At 57.1% G+C, this 26,275-nt stretch overlaps 6 protein-coding genes across 6 annotated transcripts; 4 read left to right on the top strand and 2 right to left on the bottom strand.

Annotated features, from left to right (window-relative positions):
• Positions 1-4,559: 4,559 nt before the first annotated feature.
• Positions 4,560-10,451, top strand: EX895_000174 (uncharacterized protein; the record flags this gene model as incomplete). Its single annotated transcript, XM_029880775.1, has 1 exon — positions 4,560-10,451. The coding sequence occupies one exon, from the start codon at positions 4,560-4,562 to the stop codon at positions 10,449-10,451; it is 5,892 nt and encodes a 1,963-aa protein (XP_029742161.1).
• Positions 10,452-12,287: 1,836 nt separating this feature from the next.
• EX895_000175 (uncharacterized protein) lies at positions 12,288-15,293 on the top strand (the record flags this gene model as incomplete). Its single annotated transcript, XM_029880776.1, has 3 exons — positions 12,288-12,379; positions 12,559-12,801; positions 12,896-15,293. 3 exons carry the CDS (start codon positions 12,288-12,290, stop codon positions 15,291-15,293), a joined length of 2,733 nt encoding a protein of 910 aa, XP_029742162.1.
• A 594-nt stretch (positions 15,294-15,887) lies between these two features.
• On the top strand, positions 15,888-17,738 carry EX895_000176 (uncharacterized protein; the record flags this gene model as incomplete). Its single annotated transcript, XM_029880777.1, has 1 exon — positions 15,888-17,738. The coding sequence occupies one exon, from the start codon at positions 15,888-15,890 to the stop codon at positions 17,736-17,738; it is 1,851 nt and encodes a 616-aa protein (XP_029742163.1).
• A 386-nt stretch (positions 17,739-18,124) lies between these two features.
• EX895_000177 (uncharacterized protein) lies at positions 18,125-20,476 on the bottom strand (the record flags this gene model as incomplete). Its single annotated transcript, XM_029880778.1, has 1 exon — positions 18,125-20,476. The coding sequence occupies one exon, from the start codon at positions 20,474-20,476 to the stop codon at positions 18,125-18,127; it is 2,352 nt and encodes a 783-aa protein (XP_029742164.1).
• An 828-nt stretch (positions 20,477-21,304) lies between these two features.
• On the top strand, positions 21,305-21,961 carry EX895_000178 (uncharacterized protein; the record flags this gene model as incomplete). The annotated part of the gene is made up of 3 exons (XM_029880779.1): positions 21,305-21,445; positions 21,595-21,707; positions 21,856-21,961. The coding sequence occupies 3 exons, from the start codon at positions 21,305-21,307 to the stop codon at positions 21,959-21,961; spliced, it is 360 nt and encodes a 119-aa protein (XP_029742165.1).
• Positions 21,962-22,364: 403 nt separating this feature from the next.
• On the bottom strand, positions 22,365-24,461 carry EX895_000179 (uncharacterized protein; the record flags this gene model as incomplete). Its single annotated transcript, XM_029880780.1, has 1 exon — positions 22,365-24,461. The coding sequence occupies one exon, from the start codon at positions 24,459-24,461 to the stop codon at positions 22,365-22,367; it is 2,097 nt and encodes a 698-aa protein (XP_029742166.1).
• Positions 24,462-26,275: the final 1,814 nt, after the last annotated feature.

Here is a 26,275-nt window from a genome sequence, read left to right on the forward strand (position 1 = left end):
ATTGGGTCAAGAGCAACACTCACTCCTTTCCGCAACGCGTCTTTTTGGCTCTAGATTCCTCCACCTGTGCGCAAGCTAGGGTTAGCAAGTTTGTCCCTCTCAGGCTGTCGCCCATGATTTTTGGGTGGAGCGCGACCAAGAATCAGAAAAAGCCGAAATCGGATTTCGGAAGCTTCACTCTCGCACTGCTTGACGCTGCAGAAAGAACTTTTTACCATCTCACCGACCAAACAACTCTTGCCTCTCGAATCGGAACATCCCTCAGGTCAAGTCACTTTCCGCAAACGCACACTGTCACAATGGCATTTTCAGAAGACACAAAGGTGCGTCGCCGCTCCAGAACTCATCAGCCGCTCTCTGCTGTGGATTCACCCGGCATGTGGCGTCGATTAGAGCCAGCGATGTGCTCTGCTGATCAGATCAGGCGGAAGATGCGAAGCTGTTCTTTACGATAGCACACGCTTTGTCGTCCATCTCTGTCTCTGAAGCTCATAGCGATCACAAGAGCAAAAGAGCTGACATTCAATCATTCACGTTTCTCGACACACCGGCACTTGGTCCACACACAGGAGCGAATCGTCAAGGCTGTCGACGTCTCCAAGACCTTGCTGCACTACGGCTGGTGAGTCCAACTCTGCCTGCTCTACGCCGAAGTCCTTCCAACGATGCTTATCGCTCACTTTGCTCTCTTACCGTATCGCCGCACTCTCTTGCTGCATCTCCAACATCGTGACATTGCGAAAACAGGGTCCCTTTCGTTCTCTACATCGGCTTCACCCGAAGCACGCCACAACCCAGCTTGATCAAGTGAGTTTTCTCTTCGGCACATCCGCTTCTGCCCATGAACACACGGAACGCCTACTGATCTCCTTTCCTTTTTGCTCAATCAACGATCGATCGGTCATCCGTCCAAACTTTCCGTGGTCACCTGCCAACTATGTCGCCCATCTTACGTCAACAGGCTCATCAGCCCTCTCGCCTAAGAGCCTCAGAGCTCAGCTCTTCCCCGCCCTGCTCCCAGCACATGGTGCAGTTCGTGATTATCTTGTTCTGCTGTAGATCGTATCCCAAAATTCAGCCTTTTTGGCGCTTCGAGCAATAACCACCGCTTTCCTCCCATGTACCTGGTCACCTGTTCTTGCGGCGCCTTGCGAGCAAGCGTTTGAAGAGTGTATGCGTCTCCTCAGACATAAATAGCCGCTTCCTATTCGATCCGCTCCCATGTCCGCGTCGCTGCGGTCCATCGTCTCGTCCTTCGCTCTCCTCCTCTGTCGCCTTTCAACACTGCAGCAACGCGTCATCATCACCATGTCGAAGGGTAGAACCGCCGGCATCGGCAGCCACGCACGGGGAGGACAGGCACGGCAGAGCATGGAGACTCATCGACCTGAGCCCTACCAAGCCGCACATGGCTACCAGTCTCGAGCGCAACCAGGACCGCCCCTGACACTTCGAAGCAGCTCAGTCTCGCGCGGTCGGCCCTCATATCTACCCGTGCGCCAACAATCGTGTCCGCAGGCCGCCTCAATGGCGATTCTCAACGTACCGAGCACTTCGACGACTCATTCAATTATCCACAGTTCTCAGGCGTCGTCAGGGATCCCTGCCATCTCGCGCCCGTCTGCATCGGCATTGACGACACCGACGCACGGCGGCATAATCCCTGGTTACGGGTACATGCATGTTTCTCCAGCGGGAAATTCTAGCAGTAGTGAACCATGTTTTCCGACTGTGGAAGGGCAGCACAAGTTTCTCCCCCTAGGTCGGGGCACGTTGGCATCTCAGCGTGGCTCACGCCCGATGACCGTTTCCCATCCATTTGTTCAGCCACCTCACCGTGCAGGCTCCGCAGCAAGAACCCGAACAGCTCCTGAGGCTGCACCCACGGGACCAGACACCTTCAGGAATGGGGACGAACACGAACCTCTGAATGCGTATGTGCGGCTTTCCATTCGCGACCAGAGACGGTACTACAAAGACGCCGAAGAGCGCCACAACAGAACGCAGAACAGCTTCGATGACCTTAATAAAGCCTTGCAGGCAGGGGTAGAATCACACAGGTATTTGCTTGAGAAGCTCCAGAAGACGACCGGTGAGTATGCGCAGGAGATGTGAGAGGCAGGCAATTTGACCTTGTGCTAGCTAAACTTGTGCCCCACCTATTGTACAGACGCTCGCTACGAGGAGACAAGGGCATGCAGCGCGCAAGTGGCGCAGATCCTCCAGGAGCACTTCGAAGTGCGTGCTATCATTGCAAGGCTGGAAGAAGCTGTTTGCACCGATCGTCGGAACTGCAGAGATCGGCATCAGGAGGTTGGTCGCACCCTTCCAGAAGCCGCAGAAGCCGACACAGAATCATGAATCAGCGTCGGCATTCTGACCACATTTAGCTTTTGCGCTGATCCGAGTGCCATCTAGCTGTTGAGCAAATTCGAACAAGTCTTTGATCGAATCAGCGACAATCCTTCTACCTCGGCATCGGCAAACTTCGTGGTGCAACCCTCCCCAGCTCTGGCTGCGGTGGCACTTCCAGCAGTTGAGCACAGCTCGGAATCCAATGCACTCAAGAAGCTCCTCTACCAGACGCAGGAACTCCAATACCCGGACGGACAAGGCAGTGACGAAGTCCAACCAGCGAGAGGGGAGCGACGTATGTTTCCAGTCCGAGCCAACGACGATGGCGAAGAGGGGGAGCCCCGCTCTACGCCTCGTCCTCCTAGAGCACAGAGCAGAGGAAGAGCGCGCAATGCCGCCAAAGCTGTCCCTGCAAAGACGTACAAATCCAAGAAACGGCAGCATCAGGGAAAAGCGGATCATCTCTCCCACGAAGCCTCTGCCTCACGAGAATCGGCACGCAGACAGGGTGAAGGCTCTGCATCGAGACTGCCGGCTGCAAGCGATGACGCGGTCGATGGACAACCTGATGCCTTCTCTGTCCCGGACGCGGAACCGTCTCCCGAGCCGGAAACGATCCCATCGCGGGCACGCAAAGGGCTTGGCGCCGGAAACACGGGAAAGAAAGCACGTCGGGATGTCTTGGACGACGTTGGCGACACCACTCCAGGTGCCCGGGCAAAGAAGAAAGCCCCACCGAAACGAAGCCACTTCGTCACACAACCCCCCACTCATGGCTACCAGACGCGAACACGAGGAAAGCCGATCGACTATCCTCTCCTGTAACCACCCCTCTCCCCACCCGCTCCTTTCACCCTGTGTATCACTGTACAGTATGCATGCGCGGATGAGTCGCCTCTACAGTACACTCGTCCAAGTCATGCGTCTATTCACGATTCAAGCAATTCGTACCTCGTACACGAAGGCATTCTTCCAACACCCTTTACACTGGTCGAACGATCGCGCACATGTCCGTGGCTCGAAGGCAATCTCCCAAAATCACACTCTCCATTCCTGAGTGGTCATGGTTTCAAGATAGGCGCCTTTCTGGAGAGAATCTTGCCCACCGGCCCAGCACCTCCGAATCCCAGTTCGACCAAAAGCTTGATTTTTTAGCTTGCTTCTCCTTCTCATCTTTCATCTTGAAGGGTGAGAAAGAGGAGAGGACGGTAGGGAAGCGTGCAGAACGGTGGTGAACGGTGGGAGAGAAGAGAGACGATATTGTGGGCATGGAAACGAAAGGGTGGCAGGAGCAGGACCGAAAAAGACACGAAGCGCAAAAGCTGAGAGGAGCCGAGAGCCGAGCCGAGCCCACCGCCTTCACCGCAAGCGCAGGTGGTGACTGTATCTCGTGTGTGCATGGGCTCTGTCTGACCCCTTTTTCTTGTTCTTTCTTCAGCGGCACCTGCGAAAAAAGGAGAGCAGCGCAAGGAATGGATTACAGGAACTGAACAGAGGCGAGTGGGACGCTGGACAGCGCGGGTGGTTGACTCATTGTGAAGCACCATATTCACTGCCCTCAATAGCAGCTGCATCGCACATGGTGACGAAGGTCAGACGAGAGAGGCAAGGCGAAACCTTCTGCTTGACCTCGAAGGAATAAAAATATAATTGGATGAAATTAGAGATAAAATTTACATTTAGACAGTGCGCAGGAGGCGGTCTGAGACAGGGTGGCAGGTGCAGGTCGACGACAGCCGCGCGAAGGGTCTCAGATTGGCAGGCAATAACCATGGGCTTCGCGGGGTCTGGTCGTTTGAGTTGGTTGGGTCGGTCCAAGCGCGTCCTGCCGCCCCGTCGAAAGCGTGACGTCCGCAGGAGCAGCTGGCTGCTGCTGCTTGACGTGCTTTTGCTCGACTCCTTTGCAATCCACCAACCTTGCCTCCATCGACCGCCGGACTCGCACCTCACCTCCAGCACGACCACCCTCTCCGCCTGTCTTGATTCCGCAAGGCCTTCTCGCTCCGCAGCAAAAAGGCCGACGATCACTCACCGGCCGGCCTTGTCGCATTCATCCTCCTTCATTTCGGTATCCTCAACTCAGATGTGGGCCGAGTAAAAATTCTGTCGACACCTCCTCCGATTGCCGGAAACGACATCGAGTCGGCCGCGCCGCCCTTCATCGCTTGCTCCCAACAACGAGCGCGCTCGGCCACAACTCTGTCATGGTCTCCTCCTTGAACGAAGCGGGCGATGCGCCGCGCGCCTCGTTCTCTCAGCGCGAGCCTCAGCGCGGATTGGAGGCACTCTCCAACTTCTACGGCCGCTTTTCCACCGACCACCGCCCTCTCCGCTCCAAGAACACCGAGACCTCGCTCTCCAGCTACGCGGGCAGCGTACGCAGATCTTCCTCCGGAACCGAGTTCTACTCCAACGCTCAGAGCCTTAGCGACGACGTTTCATCTGCTCCCGATCTGGCGCCGCAATCCATGTCGCCTCGTGTCTACACTTCATTCTCGGCAGCTGCAGCTGCAGCTTCCCGTTCCTCCCTCAACAAACGCAATTCGCAAGCCAGCTTCCCAAACAACAACGCAGCCGCATCGCCTTCCATTCGCAACTCGCCCGCGCTCTCCTCACCCCGTACCACATCTTCCCCTACCGCAGACGCAAGCACAATCGGCAACGGCAACGGCGACGGCGGCGGCACTGCCTCTGGGCTCGTGTCGACCGCAGCACCGACCAAAGGCGCCTCCTTTGACATCGCAGCCATCAACCAGTACTCTCCCGGCTCGCTTGCTCACACCTTTCCTTGGCTCTCCAGCAATCCAGACGTCACATCCAGGCGCGATCGTGCACCATTTTCACCCCACAGCAAAGCAGTCTCCGCACACACCAAAGTCGACTCGCCACCTGTGGCTCAGTACAGCAAGGGCAAAGGCTTCGGCTGGAATCCAAACAAGGAACACGGCTCTCCCAAATCCAGCTCCAAGATCCGCACCGGTTCTGGCGCCTCCCAAGTCAACTCTGTCGGCCGCGGCCTCGGCCTCAAGTCTACCTCTGAGCTCGATCTTCCAGAGCGAATGCGGAGCCAGCGCAAGGGCGCACCAGCTCCACCACGCCTCTCCCAGGACCCAATATCGCTCAGCATCGAAGAGGAGCTCAAACCTCATTCCAGCACTTCCAAGGGCGAGTCTGCCTTTTCACGATTCTTTCGCCGCAAGAGCAAGACGGGCAACGACTTGAAGGCAGATTTCGGTTCAACCGCTCGCGATGCTCCGCCACTGCCACGTATTCCTCACACAGCCCCGAGCGCAGCGAGCCAGGCACTCCCAGTCAAGCCATCGGATCCTTTCGCAGCCAAAGCGCTCAAGGCAAGCAGCGGCTCTGGCGACTCTGCTTTGCGCAAGGCAAGCAGCAGCACGGTTGGGGGCGCACAACCCAAGGAATTGCCTGAAGCCAAATTGATAGAGCAGACAAAGATCAGCGGTGATGCGGTATCTGGCGATACGGTTGCGATCGCGAGTGACGTCAAACCACGAAACGGAGGACAGGCCATCGTTGCAGACGAGACTCGATCGAACATGGCTGCATCTCCGCCTGCCGAGTCGCAGCAGAGCAACGCAGCAACTCCACAAGAGCAAGTTCAGCAGGCCAAAAACATCGACAACGAGACGCAAGTCGGATTTACAGAGCACAACAAAGCTCAGCTCACGACCGACTCGGGCATGGCGTCTATGGCCTCTTTGCAGCCGGAGCCGTCGCCCACGTCGATGGTTTCCAGCACGTCCAGTGCGCACCGCAGCTCGCTAGCCTTCCTCGCTCCAGCCATCTCGATGGGCGCCATCGCCTCGGAGCTCGAGACTACAGCTGCTCAGCCGCTCAATGGATCCAAGGACAACCCGGCCGAAGCTCATACTTCAGCACCAAACGATGACGACGCGACGGCGAGTCCAAGGCAGTCCTCTGTGTCAACACCGCTCGCAACAGCGGCCGCAATCCCAGACGTTGATCTGAACAGTGTACCCGATCCTGCGGAGAAGACTGCATCCTCTTCTCCTACAGCCAATCCGCGCAGGCCCAGTGGGAGTCGCGGACGTCTAGAGCCAAAGTCGGCAACGCGCAACGACCACATCCCTGGCATCTTGGCCGACTTTCTCACCATAGACAAGGAATTGTCGGCGAGGGAGGCAAAGCTGTCAAAGACCAAGGCTCCGTCGCGCTCGACGCGAGATGATCGATTCCCAACAGATCTCTCCACCGAGACCTCAGGTGCGGCTATGGAACGCTCCGTCAGCGGGCCCTCGGAGGGTCGGAGGTCTTCGCTGAGCTCGTCGCCGAAAGCAACGCGTGCCACTAAAGGGGTATATATGGCACCAGCTGTGGGGCCTCACATGGGCGGCTTCGTTTCACCCTTCTACGTCGCTCCAATCACCTCCGCGGACTCTGGTATCGTGGCTCGTGCAACTCGCCCAACAGGACGCCGAGCCAGCGCCAGCTCGCGCTCGGTTCACAGCGATGACTCCAGAAGCATCTACAGCGGATCGCGCCGCGGCTCTGTTCCATTTGCTGCTCCTGAAAGCGCAGCGAAGGACGAACAGCATCAGCCAGTTAGTGCACCACGCGCTATGGACGAACTTCCTGACCAGCAGCTTCGAGAGACCAACGAGACCGAGAAAGCGAGAAAGATCAAGTCGTTTGGCAATCTGCGTGCTGCAGCCAAGGACAGCCACGGCCCTCCCGAGGCGATGCCGCGTGCCAGCACCTCCAGGCTGCCCTCCGCTTCGGTCCTGCAAAGTGCGGGCGAGGGGCGTACCAACGGTCTACCTTCAAACCTGCCGCTCAAGTCTTCGGAATTGAGTGCAACGACTAAAGTCCTGCCTGATGCTCCGCCTTCGCACGACGAGTCACCATCTCGATCTCGCAGCGTGTCTGACCGTTTCCTTCGCCGTCCGAAAACAAGCGCGGCTGACTTGACAGGAGAGCGCGCCTCTGCGTCGCTGGCAAATGCTGAAGCACACTCAGGGCCAGGACTAGGGCGCGCGTCTCTGGACGATTCGGGTCGTTCGTCATTGCCGTACTCTTCATCGCCGATCGAGTCGAATTTTGAGATGCTCGCAGCTCGGGACACGTTGGCAACGCCAACGAAATCGCGCGACGTGAACGTGCGGCAGCAGAGCAATCTCACTGTCGAAGGTGTACGTCCTTCCACCCTTGAAGGAAGGAGCAGCTCCACCTTCGCTCGGAGGCCTAGCGAGCAGAGTGTCGGCGCAATCACGCCTTCTTCATCAAAGATCGAATCGCAGGGTGGAGCAGGAAGCCTATTTGGCAATCCGACTACGCGACCACGCACCTCGTCTTTGCTGCCTTCCTTCGGCTTCAGCAGAAGTCGGGCGGGCTCCTCTGCCGGACTCGAAGGCTCTGGAAAGAGCCCTGGCAGCTTCGGTAGCGGCGCTCGAACAACCTCGAGTGGCTTCCGCCGCGACACGAACGAGTCGACCGCCACTCAGGTAGAAGGTGATGGGGCGGGCCGGTCACCCCGGGTGTCTTCGAGCTCACGACCGTCTTTCAGCAGGCAACCCTCCGCAAGCATGACCCTTTCTGATACCGAAGCCAAACAGCTTTCGGCGAAGCCTGAGAAAAAATTCTCTTTATCCGCCTTCCTGCCGTACGACGACGAGGACGCACCCGAGTACGCTGAGCGAGTTGCCTCTACTGCACCAAAGGCTCAGATTGCCGCCATCCTGGCGTCCAGTGCCGACGTCTTCTACGTTGACGCGCTCCATCATTTTATGACGCGGTTCTGGTTCAACGGTCTTCCGCTCGACATTGCGTTGCGGAAGCTGCTGATGGACTTGCACTTACCCAAGGAGACACAGCAGATCGACCGCGTAATGGAGGCATTTGCCAAGCGATACAACGAGTGCAACAGCGGCCTTTTTGCGTCCGACGACCAGCCTTACATCCTTTCGTTCTCGTTGATGATGCTGCACACCGACGCCTTCAACAAGAATGCCAAGAACAAGATGACCAAGGTCGACTATCTCAGGAACACGGGCGCCAGTGGTGTACCCACGGAGATCCTCGAGTACCTCTACGATAATCTGACGTTCACTCAATTCATCTATGTCGAGGACGAAGAGGATGGCAAGCGACGCCCGTCAGAAGCCTCTGGCATGTCGCTGTCTGGCACCAGCCTGTCGACTTCGCTGGGTGCGCAATCGGCTGTCGCATCAAACAGCCGCACCAAGATCGATCCTTACTACCTCATCACGCAGGGCAGACTGGGCGAGCTTCGACCTGACCTGGAGAATGTGATTCCAGAAGACACTCCTTTCTCGTACACCGGATCTCTCTCGACCTTTGACGTGGATCGACTCAACTCCGCCTTCCTCCATGCGCCCAGCATTGAGATCGTCACCACAAAGACGCCCAGCGAACAGCCAGGCACGGCCACCCCCAATCCGCTCGAGGTCGAAGAAGAGGTTGTCTCGCTCAAGGTCACCAAGGTGGGCATAGTCAACCGAAAAGACGACGTATCGGACGGCGGCAGAAAGGCGGCTTCGCGCAAGTGGAAGACGAGCGGCCTCCTCCTGACAGGCTCTCAGCTGCTTTTGTTCAAGGACATCATCTGGATCAACGCGCTGCAGTCGCAGATCCTCGATCAGGTGGGCCATTCGCTCCTGTGCAATGGCATCCCAACCGATAATGATGCAGCCAACGACCTTGTTGAAGGCGGTGTCATCATTTCCCCTAGAATCACCTACTTCCGGCCGGACGGCGTGATTTCGTTGGCGGATGCCGTCGCTGTTAAGGATCAAACCTATGGCAAGTACGATTTTGTGTTCCGACTGCTCGCCGCCAAGGGTCGACAGTACCTTGTGCAGGCTCAGAGCGAGGACGATATGAACGACTGGATTCACAAAATCAACTTCTGCGCCAGCTTCCGGACGTCCAACATCAAGATTCGCGGTCTCGACCTCGCACCTCGCGTCGGCTCGGGTGCAGATGGGACGGACCGGTACGATGCACCCGAAGATCGCTTCGGTCGTCCCGACGCTTCAAGGCCATCTTTCTCGGGCTCGACTCGAAAACTGAACGCGGACGACAGCGGCCGATCGACTCCCACTGCCGACGATAGCGGCGATCTTTCGAGGGAAGGCACGCTTCGCCTCAGCGTCGATCCTCAATCCCGAACCAGCGAAGGTGATGTCGCTGCCCGACCTCGTTCTTCGGCCTCGCATCGGCTGAGTCCAGCATCTTCTGTGATCCAGAAGCGAGCCAAGGCGCGTCGTGAGATGATGTTGACCAAGATCGCCGAAACCGAGGTACAGATGGAGCGAGCGAGGGCACGTTTGGCCGACGAGATCCGTCTGGCGCGGCACTTTGCCATTCTGACACCGTTCCTCAAGACGACTCGTGATCGCATCGAAATGTCGGCATTGCCGCTGGCGAGCCGCATTCGATCGCTGCGCCTAGACGTGGCCAAGGCCGAGTCGAGGTGTCGAATTTTGCGGCTCGACCTGGCCGCCGGTGAACGCGTGGCGAGAGCGCTGCTGCCCAACACGTATCTGTCGCCTACGACGATGCGCGCTGCCAGCCGCATGCCATCTGCACAAATGGCCACACCGCAGCTGCTGGAGCTGGGTCACGTTTCCGAATCGCAGACGCAGTTCGAAGAGCTGTTTGCACCGACGAGCTCGGTTAGCAATGGAGAGCCTTCAACGGTGCCCGCTTCACTATCGGGGACGGTCAACAAGCCAGCGTCGCATCAGAGGAACCAGATGAACCTCAACGCAGTTTCGGAGCAGCCGGCCGAGGAATCGCCGGTGATGATGAGCCGACCGCAGATGCCTGGACGGGATGCGGACGAAGTTGAGGAGGAACGGCTGCCCGAAGCGAATGAGCAGCTCGCTGCGCAGCAGAGTACGTTAACGCAGACGGCCAATGGGCAGCACACTCAGCGCGGACTCGCTGCAGACGAAATCCCCGAGGACTGGGAACTGAGCCAAGTGGCGCGTCCAGGCACGAACCGCATCAGCCTGGTGAATCTTCCGTCGCCCGACGAGCTTGAGGAAGCCACGGGAGGACGCTTCCGATTCGATAGATCGGCCGAGTGATGGGCGACATTGTGGTAGTCGTGCCGGCCGGACAGCATGAGCTAGAGTGCATGAGGGATTCGACAGCCGAGTTTCTTTGCTGACCTGTTTGCTACGTTTTCGATTTCAAGTAATGGATCAAGAGCAGTGTGGCTCCATCTCTAACCACATGGCTCGGGACTGTGTGCACGAGGAGGGATGCCGTGTGATCCGATGCTGCAGAGGATGCTTCCGTGTGATCCGATGCTGTGCTATGCTGTGTGACTTCCAATTGTACGGATGCGGGGAAGAAAGTGGGTCGACACTCCGAATGTGGGGAAACCGGGGATGCGCTGCTTCTCGCGCGATAGTGGATGCAATCTGGCGTGAGATACGTACGGAAGGGGTCGCCAGCCCGAGCAGTCGTCCGAAATGGACTTTTGCCTTCCTCAAAAGCGATGAGCCATGCCCTGACGCTGTTAAGCGGCTCAACACAAACACGCAAAGATTCAGTCAAGAGAGTTGAACGAAATTGATACGAGGGGAGCCAGACCCATGTTCGCGCCCTTATGGGATGATCATCGTGAGCATTCTGAAGAGGTGGTGTGAGCGAAGCCCGATTTGTCGCGACCACAGGAAACAAACGAACCAGGTCTGGATTTGCAAGTTGAATGTGAAAGCTGGCGGCAGGTCAGACGTTTAACGCGACGCAAAATAGTTTGCTCTTAGTCGAGGAAGAACGGCACTCGGTCACTATGAACCGGATCATGCGGTTGCCTTGTTAACCGGAGATTGCCCTTTGACGAAACGGCGCGAAGCTGCTTCCTCGTCGACACTCCGTCTAGAAGCAGAATGCAACTTTTTCACAGGAGCGCCGACTTTCCTTCCACATCGAAGGAAGCAGTAGGTCGATCCAGGATTGTGGGGCAAGGAGTTGGGCGGGTCGTTCTCACATCCTTCTTGTCGGCTGCCCTTGCTCGCCTGTTACTGCGTGTCTTTGCTGCTGCGAGAGACGAAAGTTTAGACTATGCTGTGCTACCGTCTCTGTCGGGCCTGCCTTGGGTCTCGCCCATTCATTCCGAAGTGGTTCCAAAGTGAGCTTCGGTTGGCGGCTCCATGGAGAATCACAAATAGCAGCTCACCGAAGATGCTTTCCAAGACGGTCTTGGACAACATGCTTCATCGGAGGTGAAGAGAGTCAACCGGTATTGAATCTATCTATCCAGCTCCAGCAGTGTGTGAACTTCGAGTGTGGGGTAACCGTTTCGCTGGTTGCGTCGACATAAGCGAACAGTTCGTGCGAATATCTCGAGCGCAAGACCACTCGAGCGCACGAATGAAGTCGTGAGGGGTTCTCTGCACAAAACTCCACTTTTCTTTTGCGCGCCGCCGAGCTGTGCACGAGCGTTTCCGGGCCATTCCTGCCTTACCCCCGCGCTAGAGAGCCTTGAGCCGGAATCTATCAAGCGAAATCATAGTCAATGCCTCTGACAAATTGCCGCCTCCTTCGCCCTGTGCTCGGCACCGCTCCGGCTAGCCAAACACCCGCTTGCTCCGTGGCAGCTTGAATCGACGCACCCGCAACTACGCAGGTATCACGCTCCCCTTGCGAAGAGAGGCGCAGCTGGCAGCGTCATTCAAATACTCGTTACCCCGGCCCATCCCAGGATCTTTCCAATCGCATCCTCCTTCCATTCAACGATCCTCCTCCTCCTTTCTTCACCTCGTCTTCTGTTTCCAGGCCGAGGGATCGCAATAATCAACAGCAACAATCATAGACGGCTACATCTCCCTGTTCGTACCGTCTGAACAGCGCATACGTCTACACTCCCTCTACTTCGCATAGCCGCATAGCACGGCACACAACACCCTTCCAAAATGTCCGACTTCCCCTCCTCGGAGGACGGCAAGATCTCGTTCAAGGGACGCGTCGTCGTCGTAACCGGCGCCGGTAACGGTCTTGGTAAAGCGTGAGTAACTCATTCGTATGTTCTCGAGAGCCAGCCAACTTGAAACGGCGGCGAGCAATCTGCGTCTGGTCTTTCTCCGGCAATAATGCATGACCTGTCAGAATGCTACGATACTGACGACCGATTGATGTCTGCGCACTCCCCTCGCTCTCTCTGCTTGTGCTTATTTGCAATCGCAGTTACGCCCTCTTTTTCGCCTCCCGCGGTGCCAAGGTCCTCGTTAACGATCTCGGCCCCTCTGCTCAGGACAAGAACAAGAAGGCCGCCGATGTCGTCGTCGAAGAGATCACCAAGGCCGGCGGTGAGGCCATCGCCAACTACAACTCCAATACCGAGGGTGACAAGATCATCCAGCAGGTGATCGACAAGTGGGGCCGTGTCGACGTGGTCATCAACAATGCCGGTATCCTCCGCGACAAATCGTAAGTATGCTCACAAAGCACGCGCCGCATCAGCAGCTTTACTGACATTCATTCGCCCGCTTATCTGCCTTTTTTTCCCCCAATGCGTGCACAGCTTCAAAGCCATGTCCGACAAGGAATGGGACCAGATTACTGCCGTCCACATTACTGGTTCGTACGCATGTGCCAAGGCTGCATGGCCCCACATGCGCAAGCAAAAGTACGGCCGCATCATCAACACCTCGTCTGCTGCCGGTATCTATGGCAACTTCGGCCAGGCCAACTACGCTGCTGCCAAGCACGCCATGATCGGTTTCGGCAAGACCCTTGCCATCGAGGGTGCCAAGTACAACATTCTCTCCAACATTCTCGCCCCCGTCGCTGCCAGTCAGCTCACTGCCACCGTCATGCCCCCTGAGATGCTTGAAAACCTTACTCCTGACTACGTCGTCCCGATCGTTGCCTATCTCGTCTCTGGCGAGAACAAGGAGGTCTCGGGCCACGTCTTCGAGTGCGGTGCCGGTTTCTTCGCACAGGTGCGACGCGAGCGCAGCCGTGGTGTCGTCTTCAAGACCGACGACTCGTTCACTCCTGCTGCCGTTCGCGCCAGGATCGATGAGATCCTCGACTATGACGAGAAGCCCGAATACCCTTTCCGCATCACGGACGCCAACCACATGGAGTTCCTCGAGCGCGCCAAGGAGGCCAAGTCCAATGACCAGGGTGACGGCCCCGTCCGCTTCGAGAACAAGACGGTACTTGTCACGGGTGCCGGTGCCGGTCTCGGTCGGGCGTACGCTATCATGTTCGGCAAGCTCGGCGCCAATGTGGTGGTCAACGATTTCCTCGAGAAGAACGCCACGGCCGTTGTCGAAGAGATCAAGAAGGCCGGCGGCAAGGCTGCTCCCGCCGTTGGCTCGGTTGAGGACGGCGACAAGATTGTCAAGGCCGCCACCGACGCTTTCGGTTCGCTGCACGTCGTCATCAACAACGCCGGTATCTTGCGTGACAAGTCGTTTGCTGCCATGTCGGACCAGGAGTGGCACGCCGTTCTCAACACGCACTTGCGCGGAACCTACAGCATCTGCCACGCTGCTTGGCCCATCTTCCAGCAGCAAAAGTACGGACGTATCGTCAACACCACCTCGGCTGTCGGTATCTACGGCAACTTTGGTCAGGCCAACTACTCGACCGCCAAGGCCGGTATCATTGGCTTGACCAACACGCTCGGCATTGAGGGCAAAAAGTACAACATCTTGGCCAACACCATCGCTCCCAACGCCGGTACCGCCATGACGGCCACCATCTGGCCTCAGGAGATGGTGGATGCCTTCAAGCCCGACTTTGTTGCGCCCATGGTCGGCTATCTGGCTAGCGAGGCCAACGAGGAGCTCACCTCGGGCCTGTTCGAGGTTTCGGGTGGCTGGGTTGCTGCTGTGCGATGGCAGCGTGCCGGCGGCCATGCCTTCAGCCACGGCAAGCCGCCCACGCCCGAAAAGATTATCAAGAAGTGGAACAAGATTGTCGATTACGAGACCAACCCTTCGTGGCCTACCAGCCCCAGCGACTCGCTCGGCGACATTATCTCAAACTTCGGACAGTCTGGAGACGACGACGACGACGACGACGCTGGCGCCGGTGGCGACTACAGCGACCCCGATGACCCCGAAATCGTGCAGAAGGCCAAGAAGGAGCCGATTGACGACTCGGAGTTCTCGTACGGCGAGCGCGACGTGATCCTGTACAACCTGGGTGTGGGTGCTACCGAGAAGGAACTCGACCTGGTGTTCGAACAGGACGACGACTTCAAGGCAGTGCCCACATTCGGTGTGATCCCTCAATTTATGGCGAGCGGCGGCATTCCGCTCGACTGGTTGCCCAACTTTAGCCCTATGATGCTGCTGCACGGTGAGCAGTATCTGTCGATCGCAAAGCCGATCCCCACGAGCGCCACGCTGGTCAACAAGCCCAAGCTGATGGAGGTTCTAGACAAGGGCAAGGCTGCTGCGGTGACGTCGGTTGTGCATACCTTTGACAAGGCGAGCGGCGACCTGGTGTTCGAGAGCCAGAGCACCGTGTTCATCCGCGGCTCGGGTGGCTTTGGCGGCAAGAAGAGCGGCAAGGACCGCGGCGCTGCGTCGGCGGCCAACAAGCCGCCTTCGCGCAAGCCGGACAAGGTGGTGACGGAAAAGACCACTGAGGGCCAGGCTGCGCTGTACCGTCTGTCGGGCGACTACAACCCGCTTCACATCGACCCCAGCTTTGCTCAGGTGGGTGGCTTTGACAAGCCCATCCTGCACGGACTTTGCTCGTTCGGTATCTCGGGCAAGCACGTGTTCCGTGAATTTGGCGCGTACAAGGACATCAAGGTGCGCTTCACCGGCCACGTCTTCCCCGGCGAGACGCTCGAGACGAGCATGTGGAAGGAAGGCAACAAGGTCATCTTTACCACTCGCGTTGTAGAGCGTGACTCGCAGGCCCTCGGTGCTGCTGCTGTTACGCTCATTGACTAAGAGATGTTTTTGTCAAGTAGTATTGCTTTCGTAATTTATCGAGCTGTGTTTTGAAAGGACCAAGAGTATCTGTAGCCGATGTGTGTGTGTGTGTGTGTAATGTGTCAGGCAGACAGATGCGGCGCAGGCAATTAGTATGTGAGGTCAAGGTACCTTTGCGGTCACCGTTTCGGTCCTCATCAATATTGCTGGACAGCTGAGAAGTGAAACCGGCGTCAGTTGAGCGAAGCCGACGGATAATCATTCAGGCGGAGTTGCCAGCAACAAGAGCGCCTGATCGCGTGCACAGACTCATCGGGCGCAAAAAGACACAAAGACACACGCGGACGCGCCGAATGCACTCGACCAGGGCTGTTGCTCTCCCTTGCGTCTTCCGTTTTCTCTATCACCTGCCGCTTCTGACGTTGCCAAGTTCCGCAGTGCTCTACAGCTTTGTTCGAAGGACCGACGCAGTGTTGCATTAGACAAGTCGGTCTGAGCAGTCACCACTCGTCCTCCCACCTTTTCGGTTTCATTGCATCCGTTCCGCGTGTCCACCTGCCCAACTGCCACGTCGTTGCATTTGCGACGTTGACTCTCGTGGCTTTTCCCCTCATGCACCTTCCTTCTATCACTCGCTCTGTCATCACCACTGCTTCTACCACCAACACCTCTTTCTCGGTCGTAGGATCCAGATCTCGCGTCCCTGTTCCGCACCTCACTGCATCCGCTGGTCGAAACAGATCGCTGCAGTCGCATCGACGCATCGCTCTGCATCGTGCTACATCTTTGACCTCGGCAAGATCGAAAAGCACACACCATCCTACGCACCAGCCATCAACTACAAAGTCACCCGTCCTCCCCAAACCGTCGCATATCGCGTCCACCCTCCCCTCGGAAGAACACGCTGCTCCACCAACAGCGCACCCTCAACCACCACCGCATCAGGGTCCACCTCGTCTCGTGCGCTACGAAGCAGAAACTAACCCACATACTCCGTCGCAGCATCCACTCTCACTCTACCCAACCTCGTTCTCGCACGCTTCGTACCCCGATCCCGTTTCGTACCGCGCGCATTTGTCAAATCGACGCGCACCAGCTAGCTTGTTTGGTCTTTTCCCAAGCACCAGTGCTACTGCTGCCGCAAGTGTACAGGCCAGCTCAGATCCGTTTGCGTATTCTCAGACAGCTTCCAGGACTGCTTCGACACCGCAAGACAAGTCGGCAAGTATGGCAGCTTCGACGTCGTCTGTTTTAGATGCGACCAAGGCTGGCGAGGCGCAGCTGCACCAGCGCAAGAAGAACGCCACCGCTCCGAGCACGGGTGAACCTGATGTGGCTGCCAAGACCAATGCCGTTCTCGGAGGAAACCATCACCACCATGGCCATGGACACGGGCACCACCACGATCACGGCTCGGCCGAAGAAGCCGACAAACTCCTCGACGCGCTCAAGGGCAAAGGCGACCGCGGTTCCAACATCACCCTCGCCGGCCTTGTCTCCAATGTCGGTTTGTGTGGTGCTAAGGGCGTAGCTGGCGTGTACCTCAACTCAGCAGCGTTGCTGGCGGACGCGGCGCATTCGCTCTCGGACATGTTTGCCGATCTCGTGACGCTCTTCTGCTGGAAAATGTCGCAGAAGCCGCCATCGGCGTCGCACCCTCTCGGGTACGGAAAGTACGAAACCATGGGATCACTCGGGGTGAGTCTGGTGCTGGTAGCGGGTGCTGTGGGGATTGGATTCCACTCGTATGGCTTGCTGCTGGAGGCGCTGCAGCCGACGCTGCAGCACGCTCCCGCAGCGTTGCAGGCGTTTGGCCAATTCACGGGGTCGCTAGCCAGCGCCGGTGGGCTGCTACACGACCATCACGATCATCATGGCGTGGCATCGGGCGAGGGCGGGGCTGGGCTGCTGGATCCGAATGCCATGTGGTTTGCGCTACTCTCAATCGTGGTCAAGGAATGGCTGTACCATGCGACGCTCAAGATCGCGCGGGAGGAGAACTCGTCGGTGCTGGAAGCCAACGCGCTGCACCATCGGTCGGACTCGCTTTCGTCCGCCGTCACGTTCCTGGCAATCGGTGGGTCGTACCTCGGCTTCCCCGTGCTCGACCCGCTCGGTGGACTGCTCGTCGCCGGCCTGATCGGCAAGCAGGGCGCAGACCTGCTTATCGGCGCACTCGGCGAGCTGTCGGATCGCGGCGTCGAGCCCGAAACCCTGCAGCTGTTCGACAGCGCCATTGTCGAGGTGCAGAAGCGCTTCCCCGCGCTCATGGGCTGGAAGGACCTCCGCGCCGTCAAGTCTGGCGTCAGCGTCTTCGCCGACGTCACGCTGCAACTGCCCAACGACGCCACGCTCCTGCAGGCCGGCGAGGTCGAACAGGCCGTCAGGGATGCAATCAAGGCTAGCGTCAGGGGCGTCAAGGAGGTCAGGGTCAGGCTGGTCACCGTGGATGCGGTCAACTAGCTTATCTAGACCCTGCCGAGTGTGAGCCTTGTCAGATTTGTTTCAACCAAGACCTTCTTCTTGTTCCCAACGCAATATCAATGCCTCCCTACTCATCAGAACCCCCAAACTGCACTCTCTGTGCTTCGCTCAGCATGCGCTTTTCCGGCTTGACAAATCTCGTTGCACGACTCAAAGCACGAGACACAGGTGGAAAGACACACAAAACACACATGAACTTGGGGAAGATGAATGCTAATTTACTCGGAAACTTGGAACAGAGGGATGCTAATACATGCGGATGACTGCGTCGCGAATGCTGTTTATGTATAGAGTCAAAAGGCTCAAGTATCAAACGAAGAGAGGTGGTGCTGGTGGTGGTGATGTCAAACAGCGCCGAGATTCGCTCATGTCGCTGCGGTGGCAGCAGGAGTGGAATGGAGTTCCGTTGCTGGCGAAGTTTGACTCTGCGAAGATGCCCCTTCGACTTGATTGCTGCTGTTGTTGGGCGCTGGAGTTGTTGGCGCAGTCTGATTCGACGCCACCGACGTGCTGGAGAGCGCTTGTGCTGCAGCGCCCATCGACGACAGCCCACCGGCTGTTGAGGTTGTCTGGCCGGTGGCGCCAGGCGTGGAGACTGGTGCTTTACCCGGTGGCGGCGACGCAGCATATCTGTTCGCTGTCGCTGCCGGCGAGGTCACCGTTGAGCCTGCTCCAGCAGCAACATTACCCGTAGATCCTCCCGGCGTTGCTGCAAAGAAGGGAAAGGCCGTGGTAGGACTCAACGTCGTCGGCGAAAGCGGCGGTCCTGTAGCGCTCGGCGTCTGACCATTCCTCTGTCGAGTAATGAGCGTCTTGAGCGCCGAGATCCACTTGATCTCTTCGTCTTCTCCCGGGGCGCACAGGATGAACGTTCGCTTAGGCGTGATGATCTGGAAGCAGTTTTCTTTGCGCTTCTTGGAGCCGACCATTCCCGCTGTCATGTTGGAGGCTACACCGGCAGCGGCGGCAACCATGCTGCCTCTACGTTCAGGCTTCTCGGGTGGTCCCGCCGGAGCACCTGCGCTTGACGAAAAAGCTGCATTGGGGTCGCGGTCGCCAAAAGCACCGAGACTGCTGCTTTCAAGACCAAATGGGTTGGTACTCGGCGAACCGATGCCCGGCGAGGTAGGCACACCAGACGACGCCTTCTTAGCTTCGTACTCGATGGCATCCAACATGGAAGAAATGGGAATCTGGCGATGTGCTTTGGCATCCATGTGACTACGCGAGTACAGCAAGCGCGAGGGGGTCAGCACGAACCATCGCTTGCGCCATACCTTGCGACGGCCGCTCTGTTTCATCAGGTAGCCCTGGGTGATGACCTTGTTGGGATCTCGAATCAGATCGCTGGCTGTGGGCGGCAAAGGGGAGATGCTGAGCGGCGAGTGCTGGTTTTGCGATGCTTGCTGCTGCTGCGACTGGCCCGGCAATGGCAGAGACGATTGCTGAGACTGTTGTTGCTGCTGCTGGGAGGACGCTTGTGAAGTGCCTAGCTCTGGCAAGGGCATAGCCTGATCAGCAACCTCCTCTTCATCCCACTCGTCCTCACCCTCCTCGTCCGAGCTGCTAAGGACCTGGTTAGCGCCAACACCACCGCTGGGTTGCAGGCTCGGGCTGGAAGGCTGATCAGCAGTTCCACTTGAGTAGGACGCCAGCCTGCGACTTGAGCTGATACTGCGCTGACGCGGGAAGCCTCTGTATCCACCCGAGGGACGACGTTGATGGCCGCCCATATCACTAACCTCGCTCCCCGAGGTGTGACCGCCGCCGCCGCCTCCGGGCGACTGTCCAGCCAAGAGGAATGACTGGGACGGATCCACGCGCGTCGAGGGGCTACCGGGGATTGACTGACCCGTAGAGCTGGTATAACTGAGGCCATATCGCTCTGCGCCCGTCTCGCTGTCGCTGGTGGCGGTGAGAGGACTAAAGGCAGCAGAGCCAGGGATTGGTCTTGGCTGGGCTGGAGCTTCGAAATTTCCTTGACCTGGAATTCCGATCTTGATAGGGACTGCTGTGGATGTAGGCGTTCGATCTTGCGAGAGAGAGCGTTTGTGGTGCTGCGAGGGCGCCAAGGACGAGGGTGCGTGAGATTGTGGCTGCTGGGGAAGCGTGGAGGAAGGGGCGGGAGTCTCAGTGTTGGCGAGCTCCAAAGCAGCCATCTCCTGGGTCATGGTGCTGCTCTGCGCATACTGCGTCATGACCTCGTTGAGCACCTTGATCCAAGACTCCATTTCGGGCCGAGAAGAAGCACGCACGTAAAAGGTGCGCTTGGGCGTGACGATGCCAAACGTGTTGACGCTCTTTTTGAGCTCGACAGAGGCGACTGTCTTGATGTCGCCAACATCGATGAAGCGAAGGAGCTGGTACTCTTTTTCATTTTTGTAGTAGGCGAGTTTGGAAGAACGAAGCACGAACCACCTCTTCTTCCACGTCTTGCGCTTCTCGCCCTTCTTTTCGAGGTAGCCGGACTTAACTGTGGTCTCGTTGATCATGTTGTGGTGTGCTTCGCTGCCGTCGAGGTCATCACCGTCTTCCTCGTCATCGTCGCCGTCGGCATCCGCTTCGAGATCCTCATCCTGAATGCGCAAAGGCGCGTGCATCCTCGAGGATGGTTGTGCAACAGATGTTTCTGAGAAGCCAGTCCGAGGCGTGACAGCTGCTGCCACAGGATTGACCGTGGCAGAGCTCTTGATTGATGTAGAGGCAGCAGAAGGCATTTCACGGATGCGTCGATGAGTGTGCGTGATCTGGGTTGGGTTTTTACAAGTGTCGCATGACGTGCTGATGGCAGAGGGACGAGCACCTGCGCTTAAAGTGTCGAGATGCAGGCCACAGCAGCGATCGTGCCCTCTCGACGTTGATTGGGGCGTTCGACGAAGGGCAAAATGGCGCCAGTGACTGAGCTGAATCGGAAGGAGGAGGAGGATGGAGAATGTCGATGAGTTGGTCTACTTCGGGTGGTTGATTCGAGAGGTGATGAAGGCGAAGTGCTGCTGCGCCCAAGCCTCCACTCGATTCGGGTCAAATAACAATAAGAAAAGCCACGCAGGACGCAGAGTAGCCGAATCGCACACACGGGCTGACTGGATCTCAGGCAGTGAGCACGCGGGGGATCGTCTTTTTGCCCTTTTTTGCGCATCTCGTTACAGCCGAGCTTCTCACTAATCAGTGTATCGACGTTCCGATGTCGTTTTCAATACCACTCCCTTCTCTGCGGCCGCTGCACTAGCCTGTGCCATGTGACACTAAATGATTGGTATCAGTGGTAATGCAACTATGACCGGTGGGGACTATGACGAACGCCTGCGAGCTGTGTCGAATCTGAGTTAGAGATAGTGACTGAGTTGTACCATTGGCGTGGCTCAGCTAGGAAACTCAAAAATGAATCGTGCGAGAAATACGAATCTTGTCTCGAATGCGGATCCGCTTCTGTCGCTCGCACTGTGAGGCATCGGCTTGCATACACACCCAAATCTGCTTTTGTAGACCCGTTGATATCCTTGCCTTCCACCCTGTCAACGGCTTCCACCTTTACAGCACGCATAATGTTCCGCCAAACACTATCATCCTCTGCACGACCCGCTGCACGCATCGCAGCGCTCCAGCGCAGCACCATCGCTCAAACCCGATTCGCTTCGGGAGGATCGTCCTACAATCAGCCTACCGGTTTGCTCTTTGGTGAAAAGGTGAGATCATCACAGCCTGCCGAATGGACGAGCTCATCTCGACGCCTCATGCTACGAATCAGGCTGAATAAGGAGATCTTGGCGGCACTGAACATCTTCCTATTAACAGCGTGACTGACCCACATTGCATCTCTCGACACACCCAACAGGTTCCCAAGGGCCAGAAGCGTCAGAAGGAAGACTGGGAGAACATGTACTACTTTGGTCTCTTTGGCGGTATGGTCTTTGCCGGCGTTGTCCTCCTGTACAAGCCCGACACTAGGTACGTTCCATTCGGTTCTGCATTACTCTCGACTCGCTCTTGACTTCTGACAACAGATCTCATTTACACAATCGATCCCAACTCTCGCAACTACATGGTACACTTCGACCTCGACTTGATCTCACGCCCGCTCCTCGACACACAATAGCATCCAGACTTGGGCCATGTCCGAGGCAAAAAAGCGTCTTGAATCCTCTGGCGACGTCTGGCAATACAAGCCATCGCCAAACTCTGGTCACCCCAACGGCGTTTAGATCTTGTTTTCACAACGTACCACACTCAGCACCATGGCAATCACAGATCGATTCTCTTCCGTCATCTTCGGTGTTTCTTCGTGCTGTCCAAGGCGATCCTTACTTTTCAGCAGTCGACCTCGCCACACTTCCATGGATCACCTTCACCAAGGTAGTTGGAGGGCTTGAACCGTTCCGTCCATCTAGAACCTACAAACGCATAACGCAACTCTGCTGGGCCTTGGAGACCAAATCAAGCAGCAGCTCCAGGCACACTTCAGCAAATCTGGCAGGGTCACAGGCCAAGACTGATACAGAGCAACAATTACATTTTTACGCCCCACCAATCAACAGGTGGGGAAACCCACTAACAATGCGTAAAGTACAAAAAAAGTCTAGTGCTGGTCACAGACTGACCTCTAGTTTACAACTTGGCGATGTAGTCGATGCCCTTGCCAATGGCAGCACACTGGTCGTCTCTCTGCGCAACAGGCTGCATCCTCTGCTGCACGGGACCAAAGCTGAGCGCTTGCGCACTGGACGGCGTCAACTGGACCCAAGTGGTACCACTCGAAGTCGTTCGCGCCAACGACGAGGCATACGCCTGTCCGCGCGCGCGCAGGTATGCTTGAGAAGGCGCAGGGTTGCCAGTTCGGATGAACGCAGAGAACTGGTCCATGATGGCTGCCATCCAGGGCAGATCGTTGCTGTCGCGGTAAGGAAGGCGGAAAGCGCTACCCGTGGTTCCGAACAGCGTCATCAAGTCGCCCGAGTGGCACATGTAATAGCTCGAAGGATCCAGGTTACCTCCTTGCGGCCTGCATACGCTGTTCGGGTCGTAGTTAGGGATCTGGTACGTCCTCTGATCGTATGAGTACGCGTAGACACTCGGGAAGACCGAGTTGACGGCCGAAGCGTACGCCATGGCCTGGGTACCGCAACGATACCTGATATCCGTGTTGACTGCCACGGTCAGATTCTGAACACCATACTGGCTCACAGGAAACGTGTTGGTGTTTTGCAGCACAATGTCGCTGTAGTTGGAAGCGATGCCTGCCGTCCTCATGGCAGCGCCCAAGTCCGTCTCTGAGGCAGGAGGCACAATGCCAAGCGAGGCAAGCTCGTCTCGCAACCCACCCCAGATGACAGGCACTCGGTTGACGTGGCCTTGCGCCTGATTGGGTCGCTCCAGACGAGGCGAAGTGATGTACGTTCCGTCCTGCACGACGCTCTTTGCTGTTGCCGCTTGAAGGATCTCCTGGACACTCTTGTTTCGCAGACAGGCGAGCGTGTCGGATGCCGTGTCACAGTGGAGAGCCTTGACCGCGTCACCCCCGCTGCCTTGACGTGCCTGGGCAACAGTGGGATAGATGAAAGCGTTGTCGTGGCCTTTGCCACTGAAAACAATGGCACGGTGGAAGAGGTTGGCAGCAGCAGGCGAAGCAAGCATGTTCTGTACCTGCTGAGCACCTGCCGACTGACCCCCAATCGTGACCCGCTTAGGATCCCCACCAAAGTCCTTGATGTACTTTTGCACCCACTTGAGCGCCGTCACAACATCGGCGACACCGTAGTTGCCCTTGATCTGGTCGTTGTACGCCAAGAACCCAAGCGAGCCCAAGCGGTAGTTGATGGTCAGCACCACAATATCGCTGCGACTCGCCAAGTTGCCGCCGTCAAATGTAAAGTCGAGACCGCTCCCCGAAGTGTAACCGCCGCCATGGATCCAGACAAAGACGGGCTTGAGATTCGAGCCGTTCGAGATTTCCGAGGTGGACGGCAGGTAAGGGGTAAAAATGTTGGTCACCAGACACTGCTCTGTGGACTTGGCGTCAGATCCGGCCTGCGGGCACTGCTTGTCGCGGCTGGGGTCGAGCGCCGCGATGGTTGTAGCTCCAGCTGTCTTAGCGTCAAAGACGGTCGAGTAGCTGAAGCGCTCGGTGGGGTTTGCATACGGGACCGCGTTGAAGCGGAACGACAGAGCATCGCGATAGCCAGTGTACTGAACACCGTTGCTCTGTGTAATGACGCGCCATTTGGAGCTCGTGTCGGTCGAGTTGGCGGCGTTCCAAGGTGCACTCTGGGTGCACAAGGCAGGATACTTGCTGTTGGCGCTCGGCTTGGTCACGACAAAGCTCGACGCGCCATTGGAAGCAGTGATCACGTTTCCGTCTGCCACCCAACAAGACTGTGTGGCCTTGTACGTACCATCCTGGACCGAGTAGCTGAATTGGGCTTGCAAGCCAGGATCGGACGCAGCAGATGCCGGGGCCAACGATTCGCCGAGGGCGCGGCATCTGGAAGCTGCATCGCTGGCAGTCAAGGCGGATGTGAGCAGAAGGTAGCCAGCCTGACGGTTTGCAGAGTTGGCCCTGTTCCAGTCCAGATCGTTTTGGTAGAGGAAGCGGACACCACTGCCCGTGGAGGGCACGATGGCCGCATGAACCGTGTACTTGGCGAGGAGACCGAACGCTGCGATGAACACGCAGGCGCTCGCCCAGATGGCAATAGAGCGCATCATGTTGGCGACGGAAATCTGCCTGCAAGAGCGACGGAAGGCTGTAGAGTGAGGAACAGAAATGAGCGGGGCTGAAGAGAGAGACTCATGAAAGGGGGAACCCCGCCCAATGACCTAGACTTATATCTTCAAGCATGGCTATGAATCGAGGAGGTACTCGCCCAGCATCCACGGCTCAGCACTAAGGGCCGCAATAGTCTGATATCAGGCACACCAGGACACTAAAGCGTTGCCGGAGCACCGCCCGAGCAGCGGCCTAAGCCGGTGCACACCACGGCGGGAAAGCCGACTAGTACCAGAAGGCTGCAGGAAAGAGGGCATAAGCGGTCGACAAGGGAGGTAAGGAATGAGTAGCCGGAGAGGAGGGAGCGGCACGGGCGCGTCGGATGAAACGCGACCGAGAAAAGGGGGCGAGAGGATGCGGGAGGACCCCTTGTGCAGCAAGCCTAGGCGGTGTTCCATAACTTAGTTCTTCGAAGTAGCCTAAGCGAGAGGAACAGCAAAGAGACGGCCGTCGACCCGACGGAGAGTCAAGCGGCGGAGGCTCAACGTGTTCATGCGGGTCAACGGTGGAACGAACGAACGAGCGAATGAGCAGAGCGAACGTGAACGCCTTTCCTGGATGGCGAAAGGAGGCGGTGCGACTGAGACGGTGACTGAGTTACAACGGGGAATGTCGTCCCTTCCTTCTCATTCGGCTTTTAACCGACGGGCTGTGCGTTGTTTTGTGTTTCACCGAGACTAGTCCTTGATCGACTGGCGTCCGCCGACAACAACACCAGCAAGACTAAAATCCAACCAGCTAGCACACAGAAAAGTGCCCAATACGACTCAATGCGTTTTTGCTTCAGGGCAACAGTTGAGACTTGCTATAGTCGGTAGGCAACAAGTGCATCTTTCGAATGTCTCACCACCTACGTTGAAGTCTGCTTCCTAGGAATATCGCTCACACGTTCTGTGCTGCGGGACCCGAAATTTTGCGTCCCGCGGTGGGGTTCTGGCTACTAAATCGAATTGAGATCTCAGACTCATGCAGAACGTGTCTATTGTCTCTGGCAAAGTTTGCCACGCCAAGACGTGCGCAATCTGGTTACCCGCTGCAACCTCTTTTCTTTGACAGTTGTCCCATTCATCCACGTTCAGCCTTTCGAACGGCTGGCTTCATGAGTCGTACCTGAAACTCTGTTCTCTCCCTGTTCAAAGGCCTAGACTGGCGACGAGATCTCCTACACATCGTTCTACGGTGGGAATTCACCACATCTTTTCATTGCGCAATACGACTTCAGAATTGTGAACGTTGTACCGGAGCAATGGTGACAATCTTGAAGCAGGATCATCGGGAAGCTCTCTTTCCCCGGTCAGAGCTTGCTCTCTCTCTCTCTAGTGCGAGCTTGAAAATTGACAGCTCTTATCCCTCAGACCCGGTACTGCATCTATATGAGCACGCGTTGCAAATTCCGGCCTGCCACAGTGTGTGGTGGCAAGGAATGTGGCCATCATTCCAATCATCGACAACTAGTCGCCAGATCTGCTTACTCGGCTTCCCTTGGGCATGCCGCGCTAGCTTCGAGCATCACTCGCTTTCCATCAACGCGACGAGCAGCCAGGGTCACACGAGATCGTCTTGTTGTCAGCGTCCAAAGCGCAACCGATTGGCTTCCTGCCGCGATCTGTTGCTCAAACTCAGTTCTCGACCAACGCGAAACGCCTATTCCTAGTTCGTTCGCTGTTGCCCACAAAGCAATGCATTGGTCTACCTGACGAGATTTCAGGAGCGAACATGGAGGAACAGCTTCGAAGACGCCTCGACCTCTTGG

The sequence above is a fragment of the Sporisorium graminicola genome, chromosome SGRAM_1 (assembly GCF_005498985.1).
Source record: "Sporisorium graminicola strain CBS 10092 chromosome SGRAM_1, whole genome shotgun sequence".
NCBI lineage: Eukaryota > Fungi > Basidiomycota > Ustilaginomycetes > Ustilaginales > Ustilaginaceae > Sporisorium > Sporisorium graminicola.